A 16212-nucleotide genomic window follows, 5' to 3' on the forward strand; every position below is an offset into this window, starting at 1 on the left:
TACAAAAGCTGTTCACTTTCTGAGAATACTAGATATCATGTATTTTTCCGAAGAAATTAAATTTTAAAAACCTGCAAAAGTAAAAAGCTGACTCAACAGAACACGCAATCATTAATTTTAAAGCATCTGGATCTTACAATTATTTGGCAAGGGCTTCAGTACTAAAGTACATTTTCTGGCTTCAACTGAAAACAATTAGATGAGACAATGAGTCTATTTCAAAGTCTTGTACTTAATTTCAGTACTTTATGGAAAATGCCAAGGCCTATCTAAACATCACTGGCAAGACGGGATAATTATCTGTGGAAATATGAACTACTAGAAGCTGTTTTCAGTACAGGGCACTTCTGCTATAAATGTTTTTCTGAGAGAAAAAAAAGTGACCCTTTTATAACATGAAGTCCTAAACCAGATCTTTTCCGGTCACGTTCTACACAAGCACTTACTGATCCTGGGCTGAATCCTTAAAACTTGATGTTGTTGGGGCTGCTAGGGAGGAACTGCACCCACGTACGGGAAGTACTTGCCAGAAGTATTTGCTAGACAGACATCAAGCTAAAATCTGGCCTCTGAATTCCATCCACAACAGGCCAGCTCTATCTGCATAGATCCCTACACACTTAGAGACTTCAGATGCACGTGGTAAACTAGCATCAGGGTGGTAAAGAACTATTCCTTCTGTGCCAGAGATGGTTTCCTCTTTTTTTTTTTTTAAATCTAAAAAGCCCAATGCGAACTGGCATTGAAGCAGAAAGCACTAACAAACTGACACCAGCATATGCATTTCAACTATAGTGACATCAAATTCTTACTGTCTCCTATCCACATTTCTGCCTTCACCACCTAGATTCATCAAGAATTTGTCACTCCCTAAACCCACTTCAGGGCCAGGAGAGAACAAGAATGAATTCTGATTCAAGACAATTTCATCTCAGCACTTAATATGTCCAATTTGTCGCTTAAGAAAAATATTCTCATCATTTCACTCACTGCATTATGACACTGAATGGTGAGGTCAAGTCAACTACTATTATTTTATACTAAATACAAAACCTATTCTCTTTGGATTTCTGCCTTGAAGCAATCTTCATTGACTTCCCTTACCAATTTTAAAATACCACTGTTTGCCTCCTAGGAAGTCTGTGTTCTCACCCTAGCCTTGCTTTGTCATTTACCTCCTGTCAAACATCAGGAATATTTGTGCATCTCCCTTCTTTGTCTTCCAAATGAAATATTCAGGTCTCACATGTTAAATCTCCTCTCCTTCCTTATTTGCACTCATTATATCCTCCCAGATTTTTGCCTTACATCTGTGGATGCTAACTACGCATACCCAGCCATTTAAAAAGGTACTGAAATTTTATAATACCCCTCTGAAAGCAATTCTCTACAGAAATAAATTGCACTGTCATGGCAGTGAAAGGATCAGACAAGAAAATTATGCTTATTAAAAATAAGTGTTGAGTAAGGGCCATTTGATTTCCTGTCATTCACCTTGCTACATACAGTGGGACTGTCTCCAAAACTTACCTACTTTTAACCCCCAGTATTCCCTATTTCAGTGTTTCTCTTTTAAATCATAAAAGGTTTTTTAAAAGACTATTATATCCGTGTTACTCTAAGTAAGGAGGAAGGCGAAAAAACTGCAGATGAGCTATTTAATTACAAATTTCAGAGATAAAGTATTTAAGTATAGTCCAGATAGTTGCTGTCAGGACAGTTTTCCCTTTCTTTAAAAAACAGGGTAAGGAAGGGATGAAAAGCTACTGTAAAGCTGAAGTCACAAGTTTTGCAGCTTTGCCTCTTTTTAAAAACCATATATTACAATCCCTTTTCTATAAAACTGTCTAGTTGCCTCTTAAATCTCATTTATGTTGTTTCCTTTGATATCATTACTCGGTAACTCACTTTCCACTTCGTCAGCAAGTTGCTTTGTTTCTCCTTATTTTTCAACAGCACGCAGACTTCAGAATGTCTTTGTAATAAGAAACAATTTGCTTTTGTTTGTCTTGTTATAAACTTTTCATTTTTTTTTAATTAACATTCAAAGAATTTATTCTGACTCCATTTTCAGGTTTTTCTACACAAATTCATATCCCAGCAACATTCATGACACTGCCCTCTCCAGGGAAAAGGTAACTAGAAGCAAACAGGATCACTCCAGACTTTTTGGTACCAAGATTGTCAGTTTCAGGGCATTTCATACACATATTAAAAGGTTTTGCCCTTAATAAGCACACACTTGTGTATTGTATACATTTGTCGCAAAAAGTAATGTTCAGACCAGGAGCTTCTAATCTGTGACCATGTCCTCCTAAGATCTCTTCCCTTTTTAGAGAATTCCATGAAGAGAATTTGCGAGCTAATAAAGATAATAATAAAAAAGTCTGTTCCAATACAGAGACAGTTATTGGGTGGACATATAAGCATGTGTCCTATTGTTCAAGACTATCTCTGTCCAGCAAAGCACTCCAGCATATATTTCACTGAGAAAAACTTACTGAACTAAGGAGAAGCTAAAAGAACCTCACTTGAGACCTACTGTTAATTACAATGCCATCTGATGAAGACACCAAAGAACTCAGAAAAATCAAGGCACAGAATCACAACATGTATGGAATTTTCTGTACAAAGAATAAATTTACTGCAAAGGCCTATTTCAATACATTTTAGATTCTAATCATGCATTTTAGCTCCACGTATGTGATTTCACAAAAATGAAATTCATTACAGTGGTTAGTTTTCTTACCTTCTTCAGTATCTGTGATCTGTTTAATGCTGACAAATGTAGGCTCAAGTACTCTTTCACCTACACACACATTGTTGCTTTTAAGCGCTTTCACTGTCTGATTTACCTATAGGAAACCGCAGAATGAAATGTCTGTATCAGTGTTGTTATGCACATTTTAATGCAGTGACAAAGCTCTTGTAATTTTGTTTCAAGCATATAAAACACTCAAGTTATGGACTGTGGTGAAATTTAATATACATTTGTAATGACTAGCATATGAGCTCAAAAAACGCAAAAAAACTAGCACGTCTTTGAACATGTTGCCTTGGCAACACAGCACCAGTTTTGCAGCACCCTAAGATGAGCTGAGCTGCTCAGATGCAACAGCCATGATTCCACAGGTGAGAAAGGTACCTGCCTGGAGAACAGAGGGTGCCTGAGCTCGGCCAAATTGCAAAGGCAGTCCTGATAGAAATCAAAGATTAAGGACTTTATAGGGCACTCCTATACTGGATCTAACAGAGAAGTAACTGGCAGAACATATTTTCAACAACACAAAGAAGTACCTGTTCAAATGTAAATATTCAGGTATTCATTGCAAAATAGATATCTCCATGTCTCATCACTGCAGAAACTAGACCAGATTCTGTGCTTGTGTTGACTCATTTAAATGACAAGGCTTCTTTGTATCACCTGATGCATACGATCTTTTTCCACAAAGTTGCATCATAGTAAAGGCATATGTGCTTGTGTAAAATGAGATTTGCCTTCTTTATACCAAAACACACAGATCACATCAAGCTTAGCTATAACGCTAGTTTATTTTCTGCACAGTCTACAGAACTCTTGAACAGCATGGCTGGATGAGGACAGCAGCAACCATACTAGTACCACTCTGAAAGATTCTGCCAGGGCTTCACAAGGAAACCCATTTGTAGCACAAGCCCAAGGCATTTCTGTCCAGTTTTAAAGCATTGCAGAATTTAAAAGCTGCAACAGTCAAAGCTCTCCTCTGGCTTATCTGTGAAGTGGACAAAGCAAAAGACAAGCCCCCTCACCTTATGCAAAGCCTACAGAACAGAGTGAGAAGCTGAACTTCAGCTTTTTCTGCCTCCCCACACTTCATGAATCCCTTTCATGCCAGACTCCTCCAAAAGAGAAGAGTAACAAACTTCTCACATTTCTGAGTGCAGCAACTTTACTGTGATGTCTGTCCTTCTAGGACAGGACATGTACCTTGAACTGAGGTACACCACATGGCTCAAACACAAATGTGGACAAGCTGATAAGCATTCTCATTTTAAATATAAAGCAATTTTGAAACCAAAAGAGAAACACAATACCTTTTTCTTTAACCACTTCAGTGTCTTCTCTTGGCTGTATTTGTGGAATTTCTGACTGCCAATCTCTAAGAAAAAAATGAGGGGAAGAAAGTCATGACTAGTTTGGATTGTATTTTCAATAAATTTAAAATATTTTCACTTGTAGATACAGCATGGAAGTTAATTTGCAGCTTGTACATGTTTGATATCAGGGCAATAAGTTTCAAAAATACTGGAAATGTGGAAAAATAAAGACTGAGCTGATATGCACAAGTCAGAACAATTTTCTAATTCTTTAATTAAGCCCTAACCCAGTCAAGCACATATTTTATTTATTCATGTGTAATCTTGGGCTGCCTGAATTCACTAAGACTTTTCTCAAGCCCTTGTAATTTGCCAAATCTGTCCTGTGTCACCAGACTGTTAATTTTAACTATATAGTTGACAACACAAAATGCTATAGGTTTGTTTGTTTGTTTGTTTGTTTTTTAAATAAACAGTATCATGTCTTAAATCTTTACTTATTGAATTCCAGCACCTAGTAAGGGGCCAGGACAGAGAGCTGGTTAGTGAAGAGAAACCACCCACTCTTTCAATAAAACCTTTTCTCATCAGTTCTCCCAGTTCTCACCTCTCACTTCACAGACTGACCAAAGCAAAAGCTTTACTTCTATCCTTCTTTTATGTAGTTTGATATATTATCAAAAGAAAATACAGAATCAAAAATAGTGAAACACACTCTTTGTGGAAGTACGATTCATTTATGATTTATTGAGCAACATAAATTAACTCAATGATGTAAGAGATAGTGTTTCCCCTCTGATAACTAGCGTACCATGAACACTTGCTATTCACACGAGATCAGTTATCTGGAGATACACAAGTCCACAATGCTGAGGCAAAGGAAAGATAAAATTACAAAGGCTCATGGAAATTTCAGTATAAAAATTCAGTATTAATTCACAGAAAGCTATGTTTTGGAAATGGAATAAGACTACACAGGAGATTTTAGAGCCCACTGTGTTTCAGTCTTCAGCAGTTATTTCAATAATTTTCAATCTCCTGTACACCATCACCATAAATACCTATGTCTCTTTCATGTCATGTGCTGATCCAGTATCATATTCCAACACTCTGTTCATGGAGTTTTCTTCTCCTTTTGTAAACATGAACATATTAGTTATGATTCTTTCAGTATTTCCCTCTTTGGGGTTTATCTTGGCTCTCTCAAATTGCATACAAACAGCTATTATGTGCTCTTTGTGTATGCAAGGTAGGGGGTATGGAGAAGCTGAGCAAAGCTGTTTACAAGATAAAGTTCAAATCTATCTCAACAGTTGTAGGAGAGTGAAATCCAAAAATTCTTCAGAGCAGAAAAGGAAAAAAAATCCCACTAATACACACTTTGCTTCCTGACATCATTGACGAGTTGCAGGTAAAGTAATTAGCTGTGACACTGCTGGCTGCAGTCTTTAAGACTTAGAAGCCTCTAAATGTCTCTGAAAGAAAAGAAGCAGAAAATGGGGGAGATGCTCTAGATACTTGAACCTGCTTCTCAAACAGCTAATGTGGTTTGGGTCCAAGTACAGTGAATACAATTCACGGATTCCTCTCTTATCTAAGAAAGTTCGAAGAAGGGACATCCTCTGGCCACCATCCCCCAACTCATGTTGAAAAGTAATTCCAGTCTGGATTCCCAGGCAGACTCCCCCACAACAGCATGAATCAGAGTGACTCAGTTAGGGAAAGGAAACATGGAACTGTGAAGCCATTTTCATTAAAACGTGAAAAAAAATTACACTGAACCCTTCAGAGATCACTTTGTTTGAAAATATTTTGTGTGCTTGACAGTTTTGACTATTAAACTCTAGAAACTGACAATATTTGAGACCTCTGAAGAATTAAAGTGAGTTATGAAAGTCACAAACTGCTGACAAAAGGATTCAATATTGGAACGTGGATTTAGCATGTGATGCACATTTGATATTGGTGAGAGTTAGCGACTATGTTTGATAATATGAGTATATATTGGAAAGCCTTTTGTTCCCTAATGTGTCTGGTGCCTATAAAACTGGTCTGAGACATCTGGAAAGATTGGGTTTGAGAAATACAGATGGAATATAAGTGGTTCTACAATTAAATAATATGTTCAGCGATCGGGTAATCGCTATGTAGACTTGGAAGTTTCCCTGATGTATTGTTGAGCAAACTGCCTAAAGCACATTTTAACATCCATTTTCTCAGTGTTTTCCATAGCTCTGAAACTCATATGGCCTCTTTTTTCCTACCTTCTGGGAATACAAGCTTGGCAATATTACTTAGTTATTCTAATCAGGTAAGTTTTCTTGGCTCTTCATGTTAATCACATCAGACAAGATCACAGTGCAGTTTTTGCCTTGCAAAAAGAAACAAAGAATAACACTCCAGAACTGGAATTCATAACCCTTTCTTAAAAGCCCTCTATCATACTTCCTATCCGATGTTTGAATTTATTAGCAAACAACCTGCCTAACTTGGATTAAGCGAGCTGCAACACACCTTTTCCCCAACCACTAAAGCAGGTAACGGAATTTAACCCAGCAAAATGAATTTTCAGTGCCCTTCAACACAGGCCAGGGGAGGTGGCAACACAGGCCAGGGGAGGTGGACTTCCTGCTAATTCAATAAGTGCAAACTGTGAATGCTCTAGGGTAAGAAGTTGTTATACAGATGTTAAATGCCTTAAGATTAAATTAAGACTGAAATAATTGTATTGTTAGGTTCTTCCAAACAGATCAGAGCTGCAGAAGACTCAATACAACAGCTACTTCTTGCCCTAAAGCCCCACTCGTTAAATGAGAAAGGCTACAAAGTAGACAGCAGGTCTTAGAGATGGAAAAGAGGACCTTAGTCATAATATTGGTATTTATTACAGGCAATAAAAGACATGAGAATATGAAACACATAGAAGTGGACTGAACAGAAAGGTGATCTGTGCATGACAGACAAGCACCAATGTGGTTGTTGCATAACAATATGCTTGGTATTTTAAAAAAAGAAAGAAATCCTAAGAACAAGCCTCACTGTTACCTTCTACCTAACCCAAAATCGAAAAAAAAAGAAGCAGCAGGTACATGTCCAGGGACATCCAAAAACACCACATACAGTTGGCATGTGCACGTGTGTACAGCTTTAATGACAAAAGCAATTTCTACCTTATGTTTCCAAACAAAAAACAGGAAAACACGACTTCTTTAACAGTTAGCATTATTTGTTGGCAAAACGACACAAGATTATAGGTGTACATAACACGTTATTAAAACTATCAATGCAAAAAACCAAGCAGTAAAGCACCTTCACTACTGTCTAACAAAACACAGTTTATCAGAGGATGCTATGATGAACAACAACTGCAAATATGATTTCAGAATGGATGCAGAGGTTAGACCAAGATATAAGACCTTGTCTATAGCAAATATTTTTTTTTTTTAAGTTTTCATTTTGCTGTTAAGAAGGGAACAGATATACTGGCCAAAGGCAGCACTGTTGTTTGGAGGAAGTGCCTCTTCAGAAGAATAATCCTGACCTAAGCCTACATTCCTGCACAGACTTCTCAGGTTGATAGCCAGAAGGATCTGACATGATTTTTCACCTTTTTAGATTGGTGCACAGAAGTTTAGTACCCCTTCTCTCTTCATCAGCTCCTTAGCCAGCATTAGACAAGTTGTAGTACACAGCAATTGTCTAAAAGCTTAATAATAGTTTTTACTGGAAGTATTTTATCACTTAATGGGAAGGCAAAAGCAGTTTTGCAGTTCCGATACATATCTGAAATAAGTCTTCATGAAGTCAGAACTCACCCAAAGAAAAATCTTGCCTGTTCCCAATGAAACTGAATGTGACTAAATATTTTTCAAAGGTTCTTCTCAAAATCCAGGAGTATCGAAACAGCACATAATTCCAACTACACCAGTCCCAGCACGAATGTAACAACAGTCTTGCTGCCAAGATTTCCCATTACCTTGTTGAAGTGATAATTTTCAATGGAAACATGTCCTGCCCTAGAGTTTGAACTGATTTTCTGGGGGAAGCAACTGCCCTCAATTTTTGCATATGCACCATATCATACAGGAAATACTTAAATTAGTGCATCTAAATCTTCCACAAAAAACTCACAGCCCCCCTACCCCCTCGATGTTCTGTGCAGCAATAAAGGTCTGGTATTTTACTTCTTAGCAGGGTTTTCATTTTTCCATCAACTTTTCTTAGCCACTTCCCAATTATCTGTAGATAACCTAAATATTTATTTTTTATATATCAACAACAAGGGCAGAGTGCTTCATAAAAGCAAATTCCTAATATTTGTGGCTTTTAATCTGTGTACCTCAACTTCTTGGAGGAGCTGTACATGAATAAGGGTCAGCTGTGTTGCACTTGATGGTAGATTCCATGTTCTCCTCTACCTCCTCCTGTAGCTCTCCATCTGTATGAGCTAAAGCTCCATTCACTATCAGGAAGTCAGTAAGCATAGGGAGAATACTCTTTAAATGACTGAATATAAAAAACTGAGGTCTTGCATCTTTTGCAGATCTGCCAAGCTGTGAAAATTATGTAATGCTCCTTCCCTAGAAAGCAAATATTGTTCTCAAACAAAAGACCCCATATCAAAGAGAATTCTGGGAAAAGGTTGACAACACTATGTACAGAATTGACACCTTGCTACTTTTTCCCACTTAGGTTTTCTCTCTCATACACTTATGCACCCCAATCAAGGTTTCTACTTTAAAAAGTAAGTATTTGAACTTAAACCCACAACACTAAATTATGCAAAGCTAGATAAAGTGGGTTCTCCCTTCTCAGCAGCATATTCTCTCTTCTCCAGCTCTTTCCTGCTTCTTGCTTGAACACATTGTGACAAAGGGAGAAAAAAGGCCAAATGGACAACAGTCAACTTCTTTCACACCAGACCATCCTACACTAAATGAAAAAAATAGAGATGCAAAACTTTTATCAAAAGGCCATGAAAGTTCACAACAGATACAATAATGTCAAGAAGACAGCTCTGATCAGTTCATCATTTTTATGACACTTAGCAACAAGACTGCACAAGTATTTGAGTTGAAGTAGATAATCTGAGATCCACACATTACTACTCACAACATTGCAATGACAATTTCTAAGCCTAAACTTCTTGTTTTAAAGTACATCTTCATCCAGCACCTTGGATATTTGGTAAAGCAAAACACAATATTTCAATCTATTTTGTAATGAAGCTGCACTAATAAATTTGGTCTTTTTTTTCTGTTTGCCCCTTTTTTTACCTTTTTCGTCTGTTACATGATGTATGTACTGTTTAACATCTGCACACTTCAGCAGCAATGGGCAGTTAGGGTATTCTGAGTCTAGTACAACTTGATCAAGTGGCTGGAACTTTCCTTGCTGCTGAAAATACATCAAAGGGATTATAAAAGCATTATTATAATGTTAAAACACATATACACACTACACATATATAGAAATACATATGTATGCAATGGTCATAGCTTTAAAATAAAGGATTTAAAGAAGACTGTATTTTGAATGGTAACACATGACACATTCAGAAACTGATTACAAAGCAAACTATAAATATTTATTTCAAACCAGTAAATACCTGCAAAATACTGAACTCTTCAATTACTGCACTTAAACGACCAAATTTAAAACAACATGGGGAGAAACTAATGTGAAGTACAGAGGGATATTTTGGATGATGACATAAGACACAGTAGTCAGTATGTGCCAGTAGTGTTTTAGACCAAAACCTGTTGGATTAAACCCAGTGTCATAACTTCCATTCAAATTTTGCTTTTCCTTCCATAAAGATAAATCTCAAAGGAGCAGGGCAGCTTCTGGAACACAGAATTAACCTTTCACCTCTGCGAAGTCAATTCCAGTTTGGCCAGAATACGTACATAAAGTGATTTTGGCACAACTTAAATAGCCCCACGCATGACAGAACCATCAAACAAATTTTGCCGTTGCCAAACAATGCATAATCATTCAGCACTGTCTGGCACAACTGGCAGCCTTCCCTTTGGAAAGATCCCTTAGCGCATCAGTACAAATGCTGAGGGAGTTCTCCATCCCTAGACAGTGCATGGTCTCAGAAGCCAAAACTGAAGTCATTATAGCGGTCAGCATGAAAAAAACCACTTGGGTATACTGCTTCAATTATTAATAAATCCTCTTGCTGGACAGTCAGAGGCTTAATAAAAGGAACCATTCATTGTTAAATCACAATAAAAACACACACACAAAAAACCCCAAACAAACCCCACAACCAAAAAAGCCTTTAAAGTTTCTTCTCCTCCGGAAAAAAAGGCACAATAACAATGGCAAAAATAAGGTTATAAGAGGCAGAAATAAAGCTGCAATAAGCTGTTTCCTATAGATAACTTACCTGAACAAACCTGCTTGTGTCCTGAAGCAAGACTGTCACATTTACATAGTGCAGGGGCACACAGCCTAAGCCAAGAAAGTCTGATGGCTCTCCTCAGAACACACACTAAGCAACGTTGCACCTTACCATCAAAACCAAAGGATGGTGCAAAGGATGATCCTAAGATACCCAGTGGGTACCTTGATAGTCATTATTAGGTCAAGCTAGAAGTGATCGTGCTGTATCCAAGCTGGCCTTGCGTGAGGTATTTGCAGCACAATTCTCAAGACTTCCCTTTACTGAGGAATACGCTAACTTGGGCAGGGCATGGAAAGAACACAAATTTGCCCTGATGATGACCTAAAACAGCTCTGTGCAGTCATCTGGCACCATGCCTGGCCTAGAAAATCTAGAAAACAATGGACCGAGAAAGTAAAGGGCAGTACAGGACTTTTTCCATGCACAGAAACAGCAGCAATAGTCCTTTATTCAGAATATCTCAATACTCTACCACAGAGGCAGAGGAGATTTACTGTTTCCCTAATTTAAGTTTGGTATAAAGCTTTGAAAGGGATGCTGAATTCAAACAAAGCACAGTGTCTAGAGAACAAGTTGAACTATTCCTTGCGAATTAAATTCTTCTGATGGGCCACCCTGGAGCAGGAACAGATCACAGAAATATAGAATACATCTGAATATCTTATACCATAAACAATTTAAAAATAATTACATAAGATTATGTTATTATTACAAATGTCTAGTAGGACTTTATTTCTTCACCATACAAAAATTGTTCTTCTGCATTCTCCACTTGCAATCTAAAGCAGAAAATAGCAAGCAATCTCATACAAAATGCTCTTAGAGCAAAAACTCTCAGGATGCATAAAGTGAAATTATTGCCTCCATGAAACAAGAAACAAGGATCAACATTCACATCATATGGTCTTTTTTCCACAGGCAGATTATAAACAATAAATCAATAACCTTGCCTATGCCTTTTGATACATTTCAGAAATTTAAGTGAGGTTTTGCCACATCCATGATAAATCAATTAAGCTGTTTATTAATTACCCAGCTTTTGGACATTTGATCATCCCTTTGCTGTTCTATGATACAGCACCTCTATGAATACTGCTTCTAAAAAGGCAATGTTTCAAGTTCCATCTGTCACAAAACTGTTTCTTCTTCCTCCCCCATAACCTCCAATTTCTTCTTTCTTCTTCCCTTGTTTCCCAAAATGACTCATCTACTCATGCCTCAGAAAGGGCACTAGTTTGTTCTACTCTGATGACATCTCATTTTAAATTCAATAATTCTGAGATAGGCTCTCAAAAAAGGACAAAAAAGATTCTCTGCTTCTCTTAAAAAGGAGGTGATTAGGGTTTGTGGAGATTGCAAGCTGACTCCTGGAATACACTTCAGTGAACAAAAAACGTGATGCAAACAAAAACGCTACTAGGGTGGACATCTCTGCTCTAAATGCAACTTAAATTTCCATTATGATGGAAGCTCCTCTTCGTAAAATTAACGTAACTTCTGCAGAAAATGAAGTCAGAAATAGTTATTTATTCTGAGAATTCCAGTGAAAAAATAAAGCAGGCTTACCTCCTTGTCTGCCTTTATGAGGTAGTAAAGTATCAGAAATAAAGGGTCCATCGGTGTAACAAACAGCAGGCGCCCATCTAAGTGACAGATTTGTAAAAGTAAACTTAGTACTAAGAGGCACATTACAATGAACTTTTTGGTTTTTAGGATGTTTTTCCAGAAGTGTGAGCAAGAAGAGGAGAATTTTTTTTTCAGTAAGTATTCCACTATTTTAATGAAATGGGCAAACAATATTTGTGATATTATATTAAAAATACAGAGAGAACTCAATTCTCAACCCTGTCAAACCAAAGTGCAAGCTTCACTGCAGGTCTGCTGGCTTCTAGCATTTACTTTTGCCTTTTTCTGGACTATATTAAGAACAGCAAAATGGAAGCTGCCCTCTGTTGGCAGATTTAGGTGTAACAGAAACTTGTTTTGGGATACCAGATATATCTAGTTTACTCCACCTCAAACACTGGGCAAGGCAACACTGCTGGCATGAGAGAGAGGCAGGGCAAGTAAGAATTTCAAGAGCTAGCTAAGTTAGAGCTGCCTCTCATAAGGTAAGAATCTGCATGTAGTCTCCTAATAGAACCAAATAAACTTAAATAGATCACAAAATATGGCTCACTATGTTGTCTTCAAAGTCACATACAAAGAACTTGGTCTCCCATTAAAACAGACACCTCTGCCCATCCAGAGCTCATTGCAGGACAATGGCTTAGTCAGGCTTTTTCTTTAATTGTAGATAATTGGAAACAATGTGACATCAAGGAAATTCACTAATGAGACCAAATAATTGATGACAATTTTACATTAATTAGCAAACCAAAAGCAAATAAATATTTTTGTTTGTTTGTTTTAACTCACATGATTAACATAATTAAAGAAAATCCTACTGCGATGGCCCTAAAACTAACAAAAGATCAGATGGGAAGAATGTGGTTTGGACAAAGCTGATACCCAGTCTAACATGTGTATTACTAACATGTTCCATTGAGTAAGGCAAAGCAAGTACCAGGACTACTTACAAATGTGAAAGCTTTGATAATAACACTGGAGGGAAAAAAAAGACTAGCCACTTTCTCAAAGCTTCTGTTTAAATGCTTTACACTGCACCTCCAATAAGAGGTATTTTTATTTTTTCTAAAGAGTTCACACTCAATATAGGCATATAAAAGCCTTTGTCCTTCTCTGCAGATAACTAAATAATTCGCTTTAACTGCAAACACACAGCTTTTTTATGTTGTTCTTCCCCTGACCATTTCAGAGATGCAGCAGCCCTAACATTCAAACATTCAGGAACATTTTTTCCCCCTGTATCTTTTAAAGAAAACTGACGTGATAATTCCTAAAGGCAACTGTTTCCCAAGGGCCAAAATAGACGTTAGAAAGGGAGGGAGAGAATACAATGTGGACGTAATTGGGAGCAGGGAGCAGACCAAGCCTTTTGGCTCAGCCCCAGATGGAGAACAGAAAATCTTAGAGACATACTGCTTACATTGCTATATGCACCTGCAGAGGATGTTTAAAGTTAACACAAGCTTTGGGATATTACCATTAAAGAAGGCATATGTCTGGCGAGATTCCTTTTATTTATTACTATAAATGGTCTTTTTCTCTAGTTAAAAAGGACAAAACAAATATACCTTCATCTCCTGAATTAATAATTATTGCTTGGTCTATGGACATGCTGGCACAGAAACAATGCTCCAATTACACCCTTACTGATAAGGGATTGTTAAAGCTGTCAGAAACAGTTACCTAAGTTTCCTCCTCATTTTCAGGAACACAAGCTAGGATCAGAGAATGCTTGGGATGGTACAGCTGAGCTCACTTCAGACAAAACACTGAAATGGCACCTTCAGACAGCAGGACTATCCTGAGATCCCAGTACTCATAGAGGGAAGTACAGAGGTAAGTAAAAGAAAGCAAGACCATACGTCCCAGCACTTGGAGCTCTAGCACACCACTCTGCTTGGATAGCTAAGGCCTTCCAGCCGTTTTTCCCCTTCTGTAGGACAACACATATTTTACTTACACTGAGGACTTTCTGGTCTGATTGACAAGGCAAGCTAAGTACTTTATGGCAGTTCAGTTTAAATACAATTGAATGACTTTCCCCCCTCCGCCCCCTTTCCTCAAAGACAAATGAACATCTGTCTAATTGAGGCTGCCAAAGGCAGCCTTTTAAAGAAAGACCACAAAGCCCCCAGCCCTGGTTAAATCCAGATGGCAAACGAGTGTGTCAGAAGGTGGAGATGCGATGCAGCATGCCTCAAACAACTAGGAAAAACACCTGTAAATTTACTATAAAAAAAAGGGAAGGTCTGTGTATGAACACTACTTACAGTTGGGGGAAGGCTACATTATATTACTCACCTTGTTGAACAGTCTGACCTATAAACCAGGAACGATATTCCTCATGAAAAGCTTTTACTTCAAACAGCTGCTGTGCACCACTATTGAATAAGTAAAGGGTTGCTTCCCCTGTTGAAAAGAAATCTGGTTTGTGTTTGTAAGCTTTCACAAAAATCAAAAGAATACCCAATACTTCTGAAGAATGTGCCTTATATGCATACAGACACACAAACATACATTCTACATAAACTCACTACAAAGAAAACTCAGACAAAGAAAACTATTATATACAGATGTTCATTTACCAGCTCTATAAACCAAACTGAATTTGAATCAATAAATGTGTGAATAGTTCATCTTACTACATAAAGCCTTTGATCCAAACCCAAATAAAAATCACTCAAGAAATCAGCTTTTGTCTGGACCGAAGGGGGAAGGTGGAAAACAAGAAAATTCTCTCTCTTTTTGTCATGTTTGTCTCCAAGATATCAGACTCTGAGTTAGGGGAACCAAAGTTCTAAACTTTCAAGTGACAAACTGAAATAATTTTTTTTGTGTGCATCAAAATGGATTGCCAATGACTCAGTGGGGGTAGACATATAAGGTGAGCAAGGAAGCTAAATGAAGTTGCTTTGGAGTGCCCATCAGAATCCTGGTAGTTTGGAAACGAAAAGGAAAGCCATATTTTAGGCCACCCCATAGAGCAGCTCTGCCGTTTCACGTTAGGTCTGGGTTATAATGAAGGGGTAATGAATATGTTGCAAACAGGGCTGGTGTTTTCCATATCTGAAACAGGAAGTTGCCAGAACTACAGGAGGGGCCACTGAAATTTGGAGAGCTGAGTCTGTTGGCTGGACTGGTCCTGTCTTGGTTATTCATCCATCTTCAAGAGAAAAGTGCAACTACAACATGGCAGTTCTGCTCAAAACACACAAATTGCAAAGTTGCACTGACTTATAGATCATGAGCTGGCTCAAAAAAGTCTCAATGTAAGCTCCTGCAAGCTGACATCAGCACCGCTGTTCTCAGCCTGCAGATCCCTAGGTGCAGAGGGAGGTCAGGTAAAATGGGCAGACACATTTCTTCCCAAAAATGACTGATAACGCATTTTTTCCCCCTTTACCCAGAAGACTGACCAGATGTTTAACCTCACCTAAGGATATACTTTCAATTCTCTAAAAATATTTTTTCTTTTGAGGATGGGAGGAGTATATAGGGGGGAGCACAGGTTTCAACATCATTATGTACTTCTCAGCAAGTGCCTACACCACAGTTGTATCAGCACCAGACATCAAACTACTGAAAGAAGTGCTCACTGAACAACTTAGGACTCCTATCAGTGAGTGTGTTGGCAAGTGTGGTGGTAAGCCAGGAAATCTTGGTTAAGGCACCACTTCTATTGCCTAACTCTGGCTCCTTAATTTATTTGCTTATGTTAGAAGGACAGTCACCACAGGTTCCCAAGAGTATCATTAGACAGAAACTCTAGGGGATGGAGAGAGAACCTAGGCAGCTTTGCTCACAACTTGACCACTCCAATTAGCTGCTTAAATCTTGTGGCATGGTTGTTTCCCTTCTCTTAGTTCAGCACTTCGAAAAATGCTTCTTGTGGTACTTCTGAATTGCAGACTGAATCCTAGTTTATAATCCTAGTCTTTGTAAGGGATAGAAATTTTGTCCTTTTCATGTGTCTACAAAAAGGACCACGCATACTTTATTTAATAAAATGGTTAGCTTCATTCTGTAGTGTGCTGAGTTCTTCAGTCTGCATTTATACAATACCTGGCATCAAGAATTCATCTCTTAGACCC

General features: G+C 37.9%; 1 protein-coding gene across 3 annotated transcripts in view; it reads right to left on the reverse strand.

Annotated features, from left to right (window-relative positions):
* RNASEH2B (ribonuclease H2 subunit B) overlaps positions 1-16212 on the reverse strand; it is a 41293-nt gene that overhangs the window by 12115 nt on the left and 12966 nt on the right. For 2 of the 3 annotated variants that reach the window (XM_065861540.2, XM_065861390.2), the window contains exons 3-7: positions 14423-14530; positions 12059-12135; positions 9354-9474; positions 4075-4139; positions 2750-2855 (exon numbers count right to left, since the gene is read on the reverse strand). In XM_065861540.2, the coding sequence (XP_065717612.1) occupies positions 2750-2855; positions 4075-4139; positions 9354-9474; positions 12059-12135; positions 14423-14530 (477 nt within the window). The remainder of the gene's footprint in view (positions 1-2749; positions 2856-4074; positions 4140-9353; positions 9475-12058; positions 12136-14422; positions 14531-16212) is intronic. The other variant, XM_065861474.2, reaches the window with a different exon arrangement.

Source organism: Patagioenas fasciata, chromosome 1, assembly GCF_037038585.1.
Source record: "Patagioenas fasciata isolate bPatFas1 chromosome 1, bPatFas1.hap1, whole genome shotgun sequence".
Lineage (NCBI taxonomy): Eukaryota > Metazoa > Chordata > Aves > Columbiformes > Columbidae > Patagioenas > Patagioenas fasciata.